This window comes from Strongylocentrotus purpuratus, unplaced genomic scaffold (assembly GCF_000002235.5).
Source record: "Strongylocentrotus purpuratus isolate Spur 01 unplaced genomic scaffold, Spur_5.0 spur5_scaffold_3, whole genome shotgun sequence".
In the NCBI taxonomy this organism is placed as follows: domain Eukaryota; kingdom Metazoa; phylum Echinodermata; class Echinoidea; order Camarodonta; family Strongylocentrotidae; genus Strongylocentrotus; species Strongylocentrotus purpuratus.
The window spans coordinates 9,878,485-9,894,806 of NW_022145609.1; the positions used below are offsets into that span (position 1 = coordinate 9,878,485).

The window sequence follows — 16,322 nt, forward strand, 5'->3', positions numbered from 1 at the left end:
TAGTCCAAGATGCTTCTCGAATTCTTACGCTTACCATACTCAGGAACAAACTTATTCTAACAAAAGATACAAACCGAGTGAGCAAGTGCCATGATTCACTATCTCCAAGCAAGGTGTTAACAATGATTCTTTCAGAGGCTGACAATAATTACCAGGTGGCATATTTTTTTTACTCATCAATTGCTGAAATATCAGTGTGAAAGCCGAGCTAGATTTATGCATTCATCAACTTTAAATTGGAACAATTGAAGCATACGTAAATATGAGCAACAATAAAAAAAAAAAAAAAAAAAAAAAAAAAAAAAAAAAAAAAAAAAAAAAACATTGTGTATGTATTCTCCTTTTTTTTATTTTCTTGGGACTATAAATACACTGTACCCATTACCCTTGAGTAGCACACAGATAGCCAGAAGCAAATCATTTGATTGGATTTCCCCAATTTGAAGGAAATCCAAGATTATCCAAACTGCATATGGGGTAGATTTACTACTTGTTTGACCATATATGTTATTGCATCACATTATTATTCACATTGATCAGGTATTTATACCTCAGTCACATGGTCACACCAACAAGACTTACATGAGACTGGCATTAAGAGTTGATTTAGTGGTGTGACTGAATATCATTGGGAAAATAATACAGGTATCATACATTATTACTTAAGATTGACTTTAAAATGACACGTGTAGAAATTTTGCAGTAATCAATATAATATCAAACCCACTTGTGTAACACCACCATGAGTATTATACATGTAGATACAGAATACATATTGTTCATTAAAGCAGGGATGCCAGTTAGAATTGATCAGAGGAACTGAAAATCACCTAGAATTAGCTATTTTGTACACAAAAAAGCCTTAACTGTGGTCTGAAAATAACTCGCCAGGGCCTGACTTCAGGCTATTGCCTGAAAACTGGCACCCGTGATTAAAGGAAAACATCCTTGCACATGAGGTTCCACACTGTTCAAGTATTGTCAAAAGAACAAACAGGATGCATGTTCCCAACAGATTCTTCTTCCAACCAAGAAACTCACAATGTCATCGTTCCAACAGTCATCATGTCTGACCCTTTTTCATGAACCCTGCATGACCCCACACATCAGCCTCAAGGTCATCTGAGCAGTGAAGGTCAATGGGGCTGGGGTACGTGGCCGTCTACATAGAAATTCCTAGTCGCTTTCGGGAGCTGCACCACCATGCCGTCCAGCTCTTTGCTTAAAATAATTTGACAACCTGTAACGGGTGAGAGGAAGAAATCAAGGACAACTGACATAAGCTATTAAAGTAAGTACGTTTTCAAGGACAAATACATAAGATTACATTCATTGTTCATGATTTGTCCATTTCACAATTTCTACTTTTCAAGGAGTGCTCCATCCTTTGTTTTCCTATCAAATAGTAGAATATACTGAGCTCTTTTTCACATCCACTCTTCGTAACTCTCTCTCTCTCTCTCTCTCTCTCTCCCTCTCTCTCTTTCTCTCTCTCTCTCTCTCCCTCTCTCTCTTCTCTCTCTCTCTCTCTCTCCCTCTCTCTCTTTCTCTCTCTCTCGCTCTCTCGCTCTCTCTTTCTCATCTCAGCATAATCCACTTTTGTATAGAGGTTCAAATGTAAATTACATTATCATACATTATCATACAATCACTTGCCCATTTGACCATGTCCAAGAACTCTTAAAGACAGGCAAGCAAAAATATAACTTGTCTAGGGCATTTTAACATAATTCCTCAAGTCAAACTAGAGGAATTATAATTTGGGTGGTTGGTATTGGGTTGCAACACTCCAGCATCAATCACCACATATCTTTTTAGTTGTGTATTTGATTCAAAATGTGAAGAAATATTCTACTTGACATAAGCAATTATACTACACTTACTTAATCTTGATGTTGACGTCAGAAAAGGGGCAAGGTCCAACATGTCTTCCTCTCTGAAGAAAAAATAAAATATAAAATAACGTCATATTAACTGCATTACTGTTACCAAGAATACCACCTTAGTCATTTTCTGTTCTCAAGTAGCTTGATTAACAAAATATGTTATTTTGGCATTCAAATATATCATAACAGAACTTTATGTACAACACAAACAAATAAAAACTAAGATTCAACATCTTTTGGACTGTGACGAAATATCAATTAAAAGTTAGATGCTGCTTTTAAGTATCGGCTTGATGGTGATGTAGATATACAGTAGGCTTGCGGGTGCATCATTGGTGCACCCTCCAGCCCACTGTATACAATTTACAGTTGTTCAATGTTGGGATATCTAGAAAAACCAACCAACATTCATATATTTACGCTGGATGAAATATTGGTCTAGGGAAATACCTTATACCTTCTATAGGAAATTTGCCATTTTGTCTTATCAGAACTTATTTATCATAGAACAGAAATAGGGTATATATGGTGTATATTAAAAAAAAGGCAATTGACAATTTGTCTAACACACAAAAGTATGCTATACATTAACAAAAATGTTAACAATAAGAACTCATACATGAAACTGACTTATAAAAGAGAAATTATGTGAACTCACTCTTCTGTTGATTCTGGTAGTATATCATAATATGAATCTTGTAGGACAACATGACAGGTACAACATGCAAGAGAAGCCTCACAAGCACCTGTTAGAAAGCAAAAGAAAAAAGACAATTCAACTTATAAACTAGTGAAGTTATTTGCTCCTCATTCTATTTTACTCTTAGTGTTTTTTCCAAAACCTTTTGAAAACTTTACCCCAAAAGGAACTGAGTATACATTTATATTTTGAAATATTTTGGATGCAAAACTTTTCAATCAAACTATTTTTTCTTTAATTATGTACCCCTTAAACCTTACAAACTACGAATTTTTCATATTGCTTCTAGTCTGACACATGACTAACATTTCTCTTCTTCCCTACATGGCAATATTTGTTTGTTTGATGGAAGGGGGGAGGGGCACAATTTTAAATTTCACTACCTACCATTCCCCTGATAAAAGAATGAAGGTATGAAGGTATAATTGAAAAGAGTGATGGTAAAAATAACAAAAACAGAATATCTGATGATCTAGACACAAAATGTACTGATTCCTAGTTCTCACCCCTCCCCTTTTTCTTCCACCTGCCAGTCTCCTTGTTTCCATGTGACTCTCTCGTTCGTACATGACATTTATTAACCCATTAGCAACTAGACATTTTGTAAAAATGGCCTATTACACACTGGAAGATGTCGCAATATAGCTCTCATTTTGACATTGTTCTGAACAATATGAAACATGCGCTATGTTTCTATGCAGAATCCTACTGGAGACATCGTAAGGACTACGCACATATAACATTATCATGGTAGACCCTAGAATGGATACCATTTACAGTGAGTAAAAGGAGGGGCTGTTTTGGGCGGTTTAGTTGCTAAAGGGTTAACACAAGTCCATTATTCTCAGACTTACAAAGGCACTGTATAATGAACTTACCTTCTACTTCAATAGCATGTCTGTGAGCTAGATACATGACATTGTCACCAACTTTTCCTTTCACTTCTATTCTCTCATCATCTCTCGTCACATAGGTGATGGTTACTCTGGAAGGACAACGGGCAACACAAAAGATGATATTAGTCCAAACAACGTCAATATTCATACAAGTGGGAGTTCATCATCATTCAACTATAACATGATTCGAAATTTCTACATTTTTCTTTCATGATATATAAATATATGTATGCCTTTATACAGTTGGATCAAATAATATGCTCCCTGGACTCATACATTCAATATGACTGCATCAGTTAAACCAAACAAAACTTTTAAACAAACTAAATCATGCTGGAAAATCATTTGAGCTCGACTAAAAAATAAAAATAGATTCAAAATGATGTGGAATTTTAAGAATATTGAAAACTGGCATTTATTTGTTATGTTTATCTTCTGCCACCTTTCAAGTTTCAACACCACCAAAGTGATATTTGATATAAGATTTTTCATCATATACATGAACATACTTTTGACAATTCATAAAAGCAAATGTATTGGCCTTCTCCAAAGGCATTCACAGGCTTAAAAATAACTGAACCAGTGAATATTTTTACAAATATTTTGATTGATATGTAACAAATTCAGCTTTCATTTTGTTGAATAAAAAAAAAAAGACAGGCATTTTGGAAGGCCCACTTTTTTTAATTACATTAATATCTACTCTTAATTAAGCATTGATTGCTTAATATCCTTCACTAACTTACACGTCCTCAGGAGACTTTGGCTCTTCATATTCATAATCACCATGCCTTAGTCCACCAGCTGTGCATTGAAAATAAATAAAAAATAAAGCTTTAATCCATATTAAATGACATTCAAAATAAGAAATATTATTCATTTACATTTTTCAAAAGAAATGTTCACAGGCTCAGCCAATATATGAGTTACACTGTAAGTTAAGTTTGCTGGAGTGTCCCTTTCAAATGTCCAAAGTGTCTAACCCAAACTTAAAAGGCATACATTTAATCATATTTCAACTTTTAATACACTCTAGAGATCAAAATCCTCGCTGCTAAACTAACAACAGCAAGTATAAGTTGAGAGTACGAAAATATGCTAATTACTTCCGAATTTGAAAGTTATCTGACACTGCAAGCTTTCACTCCAGCAAAGCATAGAGAGTCAATGCTAATGCATATTGAGCTTTAGCACTGCACTACGTGTTAATAGGCAGCATTGGAATACATGAATAGTCAATACACTCACAACACACAAATGCACACAATCATGCCGATGCTGCTGATCGATAAGTTTGACAGTAGACTCACAATTTGAATTTATAAAATTATTCTTTCTAACGTCAGTGTCAGAAAGTTGTAAAAATTGTATTTGACCGGTACTGCTATTTAGGTGTCATCAATCGTCACTAACTACCTATTTTTAGTGAAATCAAATGAGTTTTGTACAGTAGTAACAGCCACACATAGGAGCATTACTATCCTGGCTGTGACAGCTGTGCTTTTGATTCTCAACATTTCAAACACCACTGTAAAAAACTCATCTCAAAATCAGTACTTTAGTGACAATTGATGACACCTAAATAGCAGTAAAATACACTTTTTTTTTAACTTACTGATGTTAAAAAGAATAATTTAAAAATTCAGATTGTAAGTCTAGTGTCAAACTTTGCTTACAGCTGCATCGACATGATTGTGTACAGTCTAAAGACCCCTATGCAATATTGTGTGGTGTGTGTGTATTATGTGTGTATTTGTGTATGGGTCTAAAAATACCCGCGTCACAGCAAGCATGCAGTGCTAGAGGTCAATACACGCTTTGGCATTGACTCTCTTAGACAGCAATAACCATCTGATTTGGGTCATTTCTTTAATAAAACTGACATTTGTTGTCATTCCCCAATACAGATGGCAACCCAGAGATCTCGTACCGTGGGGATGGCTATGTACATATTTTCGTCCGCGACATTTTCTCCCCGATTTTCTTTATTTAGATCTAATTTTCTGATTTCTAAATCAGATGTAAATTAGGTCGGTATGTCATTTGTCCTAATTACAGTTATCAAAATTTGATAACTTAATATTAAATACGTAATTTACGGACTTACTTATATGAATTATCCAATTTGTATCTCAGATCCGCGAAGCAGTACGTTCATGCATTCGAAATATTACCCGGCGGCCGATATATTTCCGGGTCCACCTACCAAAACATAGCCAAATGGCCAATCAGAGCTCAGAGCACTCGTTTCGTGGGAGTTCGTTGGTCAAGCTGGGCCGACTCGTAGCGTAGCTACGGTAGCTATTGGACGTTCGAAAAGAAAAAATGAATATTCATCAACTAAAACCAAGACGGATAATGTTGACGACGAGACTTTCTCGGATTAATCATTAATTTAGGATCTAAATGAGCAAGCTATCGTAAGTCAAATAAGCTATATATATGTTATTTTTAATTTGTGTTGTAATTGCAGCAGTTATGAGGATGTAAAGAGTGAAAATCTCGTTGCATATCTCATTCATCGCGGTCCGGTCGAACCGAACCATTTGTTCCGTACAGTGCCTCACAGAAAGAGGTCCCCAGACTTCAGTCTCTATAATCGGAGGTCTAGTGGAGCCAGACGTAGTCTCAGTGGAACAACCGACGATTAGAGAGACTGAAGCTTTCGGTCTATGACTCTCTATGCTTTGCTGGAGTGGTAATAGTGGTGTTTGAAATATTGAGCCCCCCCCCCCCCCCCCCCCCCCCCCTGGATCCGCAACTAACGAGTAGATCTAACAACACCTTTCTGGGAAGTTAAGTTCTTGCTCTCAGTTGAGTTTTGTACAGCGGTGTTTGAAATGAAGAGAATCAATAGCACAGCTTTTAATACACAGTCAGCTCGCGCTCGGATGTAGTAATGCAGCTACATGTATGTTAGGTATGTGTGCAAGTCTCGTCCAACCGTACGGCAATTACTATGGCTGGGACAGGGTGAAAATGATCCATCAGGATTGACACGAAAAAATAAAAATACGTACCAATTGCAGCATGAATATGACGTAAGACAACCGTCGAGTGGGTTATTTTCATGTGATTATTACTGCTAATCGAATGAAAATGATTTGTGAATAATTGTTTGGTGCTCAAGGAGCGTACAACAGTGGGTAAAATATTACGAAATCGGCACACAAGTTGCTTCATGGGCAGCGCCATCTTGAATTATGACATAGAGTCTAATCGACAATGTACATTACATGACGTAGAGTCTATGGTAATTACAACAAAATTAAAATATCTCATAGAGATATATACTTAATAAGTGTTAGTAGCAGGCGCGTACGCAGGGGGGGGGGGGGGGGGGGGGGGGGGGGGGGGGGGGGGGGGGGGGGGGGGGGGGGGGGGGGGGGGGGGGGGGGGGGGGGGGGGGGGGGTGGGTTGGGGGGTAAACCCACCCTTTGGTATTTTTATGTTATTTTCAATTGGGGCAAAACGGAACCCTGTTCCATTTTGCCCCGTACCTATATGGTCCATTTTGCCCCAATGACATATTTTTTAATAAAAGTTTGCGTAGAAAATCCTTGAAGCATAGTTGGCATGCAAACAGGCGAGTCTAACGTTGATATCTTTATGATTAATATATACAAATATTTGATTAGAATCGATACCAAAATTACCAAATTTCAGCCATATGAACACCCCCTTATCTTAGATCATGAGGCTGTAATTTTTTGGATGGGACCTTACTCCGATGGGCTTTCATCGAAAGGGTGCGGTGCGGCGCGGCGCGGTGTGGTGTGCTCAACGCACCCATTCGATAAAAGGCCCCCCGCTTTTCTCGAAAGGGTGCGTTGAGAGCGGAGCACCGTTTTAACACACCCTTTCGATAAAAGCGGGGGGTCTTTTCTCGAAAGGGTGCGTCGACTAGTCTTTCGCATCAGTCGTTTAAAATGAGGATCTAGGACAGAAGGTAATAGTTGCCAATTTAAATATATCGAAAATGTATTAAATAAAATGGAATGGTCTTGATTACAGAGTGTTCTCTTTCGTTATTACTATGTTGATGGGGAGACAGAGAGAAGGAAAAAGGGGAAAGGGAAAGGGAAGATAAAAGGAAAGAAAAAAAAGAAGAAGAAAAGAGGGAAACGGGGGGGGGGGGCGAAGGGCTCTTGGCTCCTCCTCACCCCCCTCCCCCCCCCCCCCCGCCAAAAATTAATGAGAGAGAGAGAGAAGGGAAAGGGAAAGAAAATATAAAAGGAAGAAAGAAGAGGAAGAAGGAAAGAGGGAAACGGGGGAAAAGCGAAAGGCTCTTACCTCCCCCCCCCCCCCCCGCCAATAAAATAAATAGGAGAGAGAGAGAGAGAAGGGAAAGGAAAGAAAATATAAAAGGAAAGAAAGAAAAGAAGAAGGAAAGAGGGAAACAGAGGAAGGGCGAAAGGCTCTTACCTACCCCCCCCCCCCCCCCCCCCCCCCGCAAAAATAAATAAGAGAGAGAGAGAGAGAGAGAAGGGAGAGGGAAAAGAAAATATAAAAGGAAAGAAAGAATAGGAAGAAGAAGAAAAGAGGGAAACGGGAGAAGGGCGGAGGACTCTTGCCTCCTCCCCCCCCCCCCGCCAAAAATAAATAAGAGAGAGAGAGAGAGAGAGATTTGAAAGCGAAAGGGAAAGAGAATATAAAAGGAAAGAAGGAAGAGGAAGAAGAAGAAAAGAAGGAAACGGGGGAAGGGCGGAGGACTCTTGCCTCCCCCCCCCCCGCCCAAAAATAAATCAGAGAGAGAGATTAGAAAGCAAAAGGGAAAGAGATGATAAAAGGAAAGAAAGAAGAGGAAAAAGGAAAGAAGAAAAGAGGGACACGGGGGCGAAGGGCTCTTGCCATCCCCCATCCCCCCCCCCCGCCAAAAATAAATACGAAAGAGAGAGAGAGAGAGAGAGAGAGAAGGGAGAGGGAATAAGAAAATATAAAACGAAAGTAAGAAGAGGAACAAGGAAAAAGGGAAACGGGGGAAGGGCGGAGGACTCTTGCCTCCCCCCTCCCGCCAAAAAATAAATCAGAGAGAGAGAGAAGGGAAAGGGAAAGGGAAAGAGAAGATAAAAGGAAAGAAAGAAGAGGGAAAAGAAGAAACGAGGGACACGGGGGCGAAGGGCTCTTGCCCTCCCCCCCCCCCCCGACAAAAAAATAAATAAGAGAGAGAAGGGAAATGGAAAGGGAAAGATAATATAAAAGGAAATAAAGAAGAGGAAGAAGAATAAAAGAGGGAAACGGGGGAAGGGCGGAGGACACTTGCCTCCCCCTACCCCCTCCCCCCCCCCCCGCCAAAAAATAAATAAGAGAGAGAGAGAGAGAGAGAGAGATTTGAAAGCGAAAGGGAAAGAGAATATAAAAGGAAATAAAGAAGAGGAAGAAGAAGAAAAGAGGGAAACGGGGGAAGGGCGGAGGACTCTTGCCTCCCCCCACCCCCGCCAAAACATTAATCAGAGAGAGAGAGATTGGAAAGCGAAAGGGAAAGAGATGATAAAAGGAAAGAAAGGAGAGGAAAAGGGAAAGAAGAAAAGAGGGACACGGGGGCGAAGGGCTCTTGCCATCCCCCCCCCCGCCAAAAATAAATAAGAGAGAGAGATAGAGAAGGGAGAGGGAATAAGAAAATATAAAAGGAAAGAAAGAAGAGGAAGAAGAAGAAAAGAGGGAAACGGGGGAAGGGCTCTTGCCTTCCCCCTCCCCCCCCCCCACCCCCGCCAAAAATTAATAAGAGAGAGAGAGAGAGAGAGAGAGAAGGGAAAGGAAAGAAAATATAAAAGGAAAGAAAGAAGAGGAAAAAAAGAAAAGAGGGACACGGGAGCGAATGGCTCTTGCCCTCCCCCCCCCCCCGCCAAAAAAATAAATAAGAGAGAGAAGGGAAATGGAAAGGGAAAGATAATATAAAAGGAAATAAAGAAGAGGAAGAAGAATAAAAAGAAAAGAGGGAAACGTGGGCGAAGGGCTCTTGCCTCCTCCCCCCCTCCCCCACCAACAAATAAATAAGAGAGAGAGAGAGAGAAGGGAAAGGGAAAGAAAATATAAAAGGAGAGAAAGAAGAGGAATAAGGAAAGAGGGAAACGGGGGAAGGGCGGAGGACTCTTGCCTCCCCCCCCCCCCCCTCCCGCCAAAAAATAATCAGAGAGAGAGAGAGAAGGGAAAGGGAAAGGGAAAGAGAAGACAAAAGGAAAGAAAGAAGAGGGGAAAGAAGAAAAGAGGGACACGGGGGCGAAGGGCTCTTGCCCTCCCCCCCCCCCCCGCCAAAAAAATAAATAAGAGAGAGAAGGGAAATGGAAAGGGAAAGATAATATAAAAGGAAATAAAGAAGAGGAAGAAGAATAAAAAGAAAAGAGGGAAACGTGGGCGAAGGGCTCTTGCCTCCTCCCCCCTCCCCCGCTAACAAATAAATAGGAGAGAGAGAGAGAGAGAGAGAGAGAGAGAGAAGGGAAAGGGAACGAAAATATAAAAGGAAAGAAAGAAGAAGAAGGAAAGATGGAAACGGGGGAAGGGCGAAGGGCTCTTGCCTCCTCCCCCCCCCGCCAAAAAAAAAATAAGAGAGAGAGAGAGAGAGAGAAGGAAAGGGAAAGAGAAGATAAAAGGAAAGAAAGAAGAGGAAGAAGAATTCGTGTCCTGCCAGTGTCACAAATAGATATAAAAATATGCTCATCTGACGATAATTTGATGTATAAAACCCCTCACCTTCTTGGGGCTCCGCTCCTTGGATCCAACACTAATTTGTGTCCTGCCAGTGTCACAAATAGATATAAAAATATGCTCATCTGACCGTTATTTATTGCCCAAAACTCCTGAGCTTCTGGGGGCTCCGCCCCCTGTACCCAACACCAAATTGTGTCCTGCCACTGTCACAAACAAGGTATAAAATTATGCTCATCCGACGTTAATTTTGATGTTTAATACCCCTGAGCTTCTGAGGGCTCCGCCCTGTGACAAAACGTGTAAAAAAACACGTTAATTTTACCGTTTTGGGGAGATAGGCCCCCCCCCCCTCCCTGGCGTTCTAGGGGGGGGGGGGGTGGTACGATTTTTCAAATTTTCGAGGGCCCCAAAAAAGATTAGTGCTCTCTAGTAATTTCGCGACTACTCCGGAACCGCGGCAGATATAAAGTTTTTCTTTCATGACTTTTTTCTTTCGAGTCTTACGCATCTTTTGAAACATTTTTTTTGTTGAAAATTGGACGTATAGTTGCGGAGTCACGTGACCTTTTGTTTTTGCATGTCAGCCCTAAAATCGCTCATTTTTGTGATTTATGTACCAAACATATGGAAATACCATTTATTCTTTTAAAAAAAGAGAAAACATTGGTTATTTGGTCTTGTTTCAAGTTAATGTGTTTGTTTTTGGGTCAAAATAGTTGAAGTGTGCTTAGAAATGAAATAAAACAATGTAATACATAAATACAAATTATCAAAACAAGAGATAACATGGGGATAAACTGGCTCTTCCAACTTTGTTGTCGTATTATTATTCTAACGAATATATGTAGTGAAAAAGAACCCTTGAATATGAATTATATATGATTTATGGGTAAAAATGTGAATTCTCTGATCTTGTTTGCATAAATTACCATAAATATGCAAATGAGTGAATTTTTCAAAAAAATGAAATTACCATAGTTTTGTATACACTTCACTTGACATGCATGCACATTTTCGCGGCGATCGGCTGTAAAACGGCCGAGATCTAAGAGGGGGACCCCCCCCCCCCACCCTCAAGTCTACTCCAATCACATTGAAAAAAAAGTATGACTTAAATCATCTCTCTCATCATTATACCGCTATAGTATTCATGTTTTCAATATTATTTATTGTCCTTCCATTAAACAAGTTCATAGAAAAAATACTTATCTCTCTGCAACATTAAAAAAGAATCTTCATTAATATGTCTTAATTTGTATTGATAGCCTTGTGGTCGCCAACAGTGGCGTAGGTAGGGGCGTCTCCAAAGGGGGGTGTGGGGTGCGACACCCCCCCCCACCTGTCAGGATATTGTCGGTAAAATTGCGCTGCCGTCGGGAAAAAAAAGAAAAGGGGGAGAGGAAAAAAGAGAGGGAAAGGGAAAGAAAAGAAAAAAAAGAAAAAGAAAAGAAAGAAAGAGAAAAACGAAAAAGAGGGAGAATAGGAAAGAAAGGAAAAAAAGAAAAGAAAGGAGGCAAGAGCCCTTTGCCCCCGTTTCCTTCGTTTCTTCTTCTTCCTCTTCTTTCTTTCCTTTTATCTTCTCTTTCCCTTTCCTTCTCTCTCTCTCTCTTATTTATTTTTTGGCAAGGCGGGGGAGGCAAGAGCCCTTCGCCCCCGTTTCCCTCTTTTCTTCTTATTCTTCTTCCTCTTCTTTCTTTCCTTTTATCTTCTCTTTCCCTTTCCCTTCTCTCTCTATCTCTTATTTATTTTTTGGCGGGCGGTGGGGAGGGAGGAGGCAAGAGCCTTTCGCCCTTCCCACGTTTCCCTCTTTCCTTCTTATTCCTCTTCTTTCTTTCCTTTTATATTTTCTTTCCCTTTCCCTTCTCTCTCTCTCTCTCTCTTATTTATTTTTTTGGCGGGGGGGGGGGGGGGGTAAGAGCCCTTCGCCCTTCCAACGTTTCCCTCTTTCCTTCTTATTCCTCTTCTTTCTTTCCTTTTATATTTTCTTTCCCTTTCCCTTCTCTCTCTCTCTCTCTATTATTTATTTTTGGCGGGGGTGGGGGGGGGGGAGGGGAAAGGCAAGAGCCCTTCGCCCTTCCCCCGTTTCCCTCTTTCCTTTTTATTCCTCTTCTTTCTTTCCCTTTCCCTTCTCTCTCTCTTATTTATTTTTTGGCGGGGGGGGGGGGGGGTGGTAAGAGCCTTTCGCCCTTTCCACGTTTCCCTCTTTCCTTCTTCCTCTTCTTTCTTTCCTTTTATATTTCTTTCCCTTTCTCTTTCCCTTCTCTCTCTCTTATTTATTTTTGGCGGGGGTGGGGAGGGAGGAGGCAAGAGCCCTTCGTCCTTCCCCCGTTTCCCTCTTTCCTTCTTAATCCTCTTCTTTCTTTCCCTTTCCCTTCTCTCTCTTATTTATTTTTTTTTTGGCGGGAGGGGGGAGGGCAAGAGCCCTTCGCCCCCGTTTCCCTCTTTTCTTCTTATTCTTTTTCCTCTTCTTTCTTTCCTTTTAGATTTTCTTTCCCTCTCCCTTCTCTCTCTTATTTATTTTTTTTGGCGGGAGGGGGCGGGGGGGGGGGTAGGTAAGAGCCTTTCGCCCTTCCTCCGTTTCCCTCTTTCCTTCTTCTTTTCTTTCTTTCCTTTTATATTTTCTTTCCCTTTCCCTTCTTCTCTCTCTCTCTCTCTCTCTCTCTCTCTCCTATTTATTTTATTGGCGGGGGGGGGGGGGGGGGGGGAGGTAAGAGCCTTTCGCTTTCCCCCGTTTCCCTCTTTCCTTCTTCCTCTTCTTTCTTTCCTTTTATATTTTCTTTCCCTTTCCCTTCTCTCTCTCTCTTATTTATTTTTTGGCGGGGGAGGGGGGTGAGGAGAAGGCAAGAGCCCTGCGCCCCCCCCGTTCCCTCTTTTCTTCTTATTCTTCTTTCTTTCCTTTTATCTTCCCTTTCCCTTTCCCCTTTTTCCTTCTCTCTGTCTCCCCCATCAACATAGTAATAACGAAAGAGACCATGCTCTGTAATCAAGACCATACCATTTTATTTAATACATTTTCGATATACTTAAATTGGCAACTATTACCCTCTGTCCCAGATCCTCATTTTAAACGACTGATGCGAAAGACTAGTCGACGCACCCTTTCGAGAAAAGACCCCCCGCTTTTATCGAAAGGGTGTGTTAAAACGGTGCTCCGCTCTCAACGCACCCTTTCGAGAAAAGCGGGGGGCCTTTTATCGAATGGGTGCGTTGAGCACACCACACCGCGCCGCACCGCACCGCACCCTTTCGATGAAAGCCACTCCGATGTGCCTCGATGTAACCGGATGAAAATTCAGTGCTGAAGTTAGTTTGGCATCTTCTCTTCTTCAAAGAATTTGCACAGCGGGCGACCTTTTTTAACATATGCTAATTTCAAAGTTCCATTTTGCCCCCCCGGGTCCGTTATGCCCCACTTCCCCTACTAGTATAAATATATATATATATATATATATATACTCGTGATACACGCCCCGACCCAAGTATTTGGGGGCGTTTCGAGGTTTAATGAAGGAGTTAAATGGGAAATAAAAGTGATTAAAAATGGGGTTGAAAGTGAGTGGGGGAGGCTAGAGTATTTAAGATAGGGTAGAGCGTAGCATAAATTGGCAGATGCTCACGGGGTGTAGGGGCATTTAATTACGGTTAGATGAGCATATTTTAATACCTAAATGGCGTATGGTCCAAAGGGTGGAGCCCCCGGAAGCGCAGGGGTTTTAGGCATTCAAGTTAAGGTCAGATTAGCATCCCAGATTGAGCCCCCAAGCCCGCCGTTCCACGGGACCTTACATGTAGGCCTCTAAATATTAAATAGGCACATTTCTTGCCTGACTGTAAATTTTGATATTTGTCATTCTCCAACAAACGCATAAAAAGTATAATTTACTAAAAAGTGAGGAAAAAATCCCGGAAAATTAGGCCATTTCAGCAACATCTGTAAATCACTGGTAGCAAATTAGAAAAAAAAAAAAAACACTTTTAAAGTTTATTTTGGTGGGGGGGGGGGGGGGGGGGGGGGTAGCAACTGGCTAAATACTTACACCTATGGTGTCGAGGGGCTCTTTCTTTCTTTTTTTTGTTCGGTAATAAATAAGGTCAGTTTATGTGGGTGTCACTCAGGCGCGAATATACGGCATCCCAGATTGAGCCCCCAAGCCCGTCGTTCCACGGGACCTTACATGTAGGCCTCTAAATATTAAATAGGCACATTTCTTGCCTGACTGTAAATTTTGATATTTGTCATTCTCCAACAAACGCATAAAAAGTATAATTTACTAAAAAGTGAGGAAAAAATCCCGGAAAATTAGGCCATTTCAGCAACATCTGTAAATCACTGGTAGCAAATTAGAAAAAAAAAAAAAACACTTTTAAAGTTTATTTTGGTGGTGGGGGGGGGGGGGGGGGGGGGGTAGCAACTGGCTAAATACTTACACCTATGGTGTCGAGGGGCTCTTTCTTTATTTTTTTTTGTTCGGTAATAAATAAGGTCAGTTTATGTGGGTGTCACTCAGGCGCGAATATACGAGGGCGACGGACCCGCCCCCCCCTCCGCCCCCTCTTTGAAAAAAAAAGGAAAGAAAAGAAAAAGAAAGGAAAGGAAAAAGTAAAGAAAGAAGGGCTAAAAACACGAGTTAGAAGTGGACCCATCAGGGCGCTCACTTATCCGTATCAGGGGAAACATTACACGGGGGCTCGGGGTGAATTAGCCCCCGAAATGCCAAAAAGAGCCCCCGAAAGTCATAAAAGTTGCCCCCGAAATTGTCTAAGTATTTTTTTTCCCTGATCCGTATATAGGACAAAGCCCTGGGGCAGCTAGCCATACTCCGATATTTGGGTCGTTTCCGATCAGAACTAGCCCTAACTATCATTCCAGGATTTTGTTTCAGAACCTGAGACAAAGTTACCCAATCCCTTTGGCCCGAATTCACAAAGGAGGTTTGTCGACAAACCTCCTTTTGTTTCGACAAACCTCTTTTTTTTTTACAAACCAGGTTTGTAAAAAACGCGTCAAAACGCGTCATATGACGTACATAAACCTCGGTTTGTCGAAAAACCTCCTTTTTGAATTCGGACCTTTAAGTTTCAAAAAGTAGACTTCATTGACCTGTACATAGGCTTAGGAACTGGGGGGGGGGGGCTTGGAGGGCACCCCCCCAAAAAAAAATATATATATTGGGGGGCTCAGGTACAACAAATCGTCTTCTTTTCATAATAATTTAATGAAACGTCTAAGCTAGGGAGACCTTTCACCCATCCCCTCCCCCACCTAGGGAGCGCTTTGCGCGCTCTTTAAATGATTCGCTTGCTCAATACCGCCCCTCCCTAAAATAGCTACGCGCCTGCATTAAAATACATAGCTATGATGCTTACTAAGTTGACGAAATAATTTGTATATTTATGTCGTTGACGAAAATGACCATTTGTGCATAACAATTTAGCCGTCGGCCCCGGGTATATAGGGTTAAATTTGTAGAGATTGGGACAATTAATTTTGTCCGTAATTATTGGTGGCTTGTTTTGTCGGTAATCGTTGGCCTCTATACCCCCCCCCCCCCCACACACACACTGAAAAAGGTCTAGCGACGCCCCTGACGACACATCAGGCCTATACTTGCGTTTTGTGAGAGGCTCAAGTATCCGGGCCAGCTATTTATAGTTGAGTAAATTTTGAAGAAAAACAAAACGAGTACACGCTCTCCAATCGTATTGGTTGTTAGGGAATTTCGAATGTCATCAAATATGTTTTTTCCTTTTAACACAATGATTGTTTTGCGACTAAATTCAGGCCCTGACTAAATATAATTCTTTTCGTAAGGCAACAGACAAGTAATTTAGTCATATACCTTATTAACATTTGAAGATTTCCTACACTAATGCTTGGCCGTGCGTAACCCATATTTGAACCTAAGTTGCACCTGAAATTGCAACATGTGCATTATAAGCTCCAAACGCTTTCTTTCATACAAATACACCAACAAAAATCCCCAAAGCTTGAATGCATACTATTTCACAAGATGTAATTAAACAATATGAATGATATTAATGATACACTTACTTGTACATGCAAATGCATGATCATTTTTGCGCTTCTTGCTCCAAGCAAGATAGTTTCGTTCTACATTTAATTTTGTTACTGTTATGAGTTTATATTCATATTTTTGTTATCAAACAGGAATAAATAAATGAATATATAAA

General features: G+C 40.7%; 1 protein-coding gene across 1 annotated transcript; it reads right to left on the reverse strand.

The window, feature by feature from the left end:
• Positions 1 to 306: 306 nt before the first annotated feature.
• On the reverse strand, positions 307 to 6,704 carry LOC115919006 (adrenodoxin-like protein 1, mitochondrial). Its single transcript, XM_030996757.1, has 6 exons — positions 6,503 to 6,704; positions 4,229 to 4,286; positions 3,465 to 3,571; positions 2,545 to 2,632; positions 1,884 to 1,936; positions 307 to 1,240 (listed from the first exon to the last, which is right to left on the reverse strand). Exons 1-6 carry the CDS (start codon positions 6,675 to 6,677, stop codon positions 1,137 to 1,139), a joined length of 585 nt encoding a protein of 194 aa, XP_030852617.1. The 5' UTR covers positions 6,678 to 6,704; the 3' UTR covers positions 307 to 1,136.
• Positions 6,705 to 16,322: the final 9,618 nt, after the last annotated feature.

Excerpts from the sequence above, each read along its gene's own strand:
- LOC115919006 (XM_030996757.1), bottom strand. The coding sequence starts at position 6,677 with ATGGCGCTGCCCATGAAGCAACTTGTGTGCCGATTTCGTAATATTTTA. Across the intron at positions 1,937-2,544 it reads CTACCAGAATCAACAGAAGA|AGAGGAAGACATGTTGGACC; the intron begins GTGAGTTCACAT and ends TTTTTTCTTCAG. Across the intron at positions 1,241-1,883 it reads GACGTCAACATCAAGATTAA|GTTGTCAAATTATTTTAAGC; the intron begins GTAAGTGTAGTA and ends CACCCGTTACAG.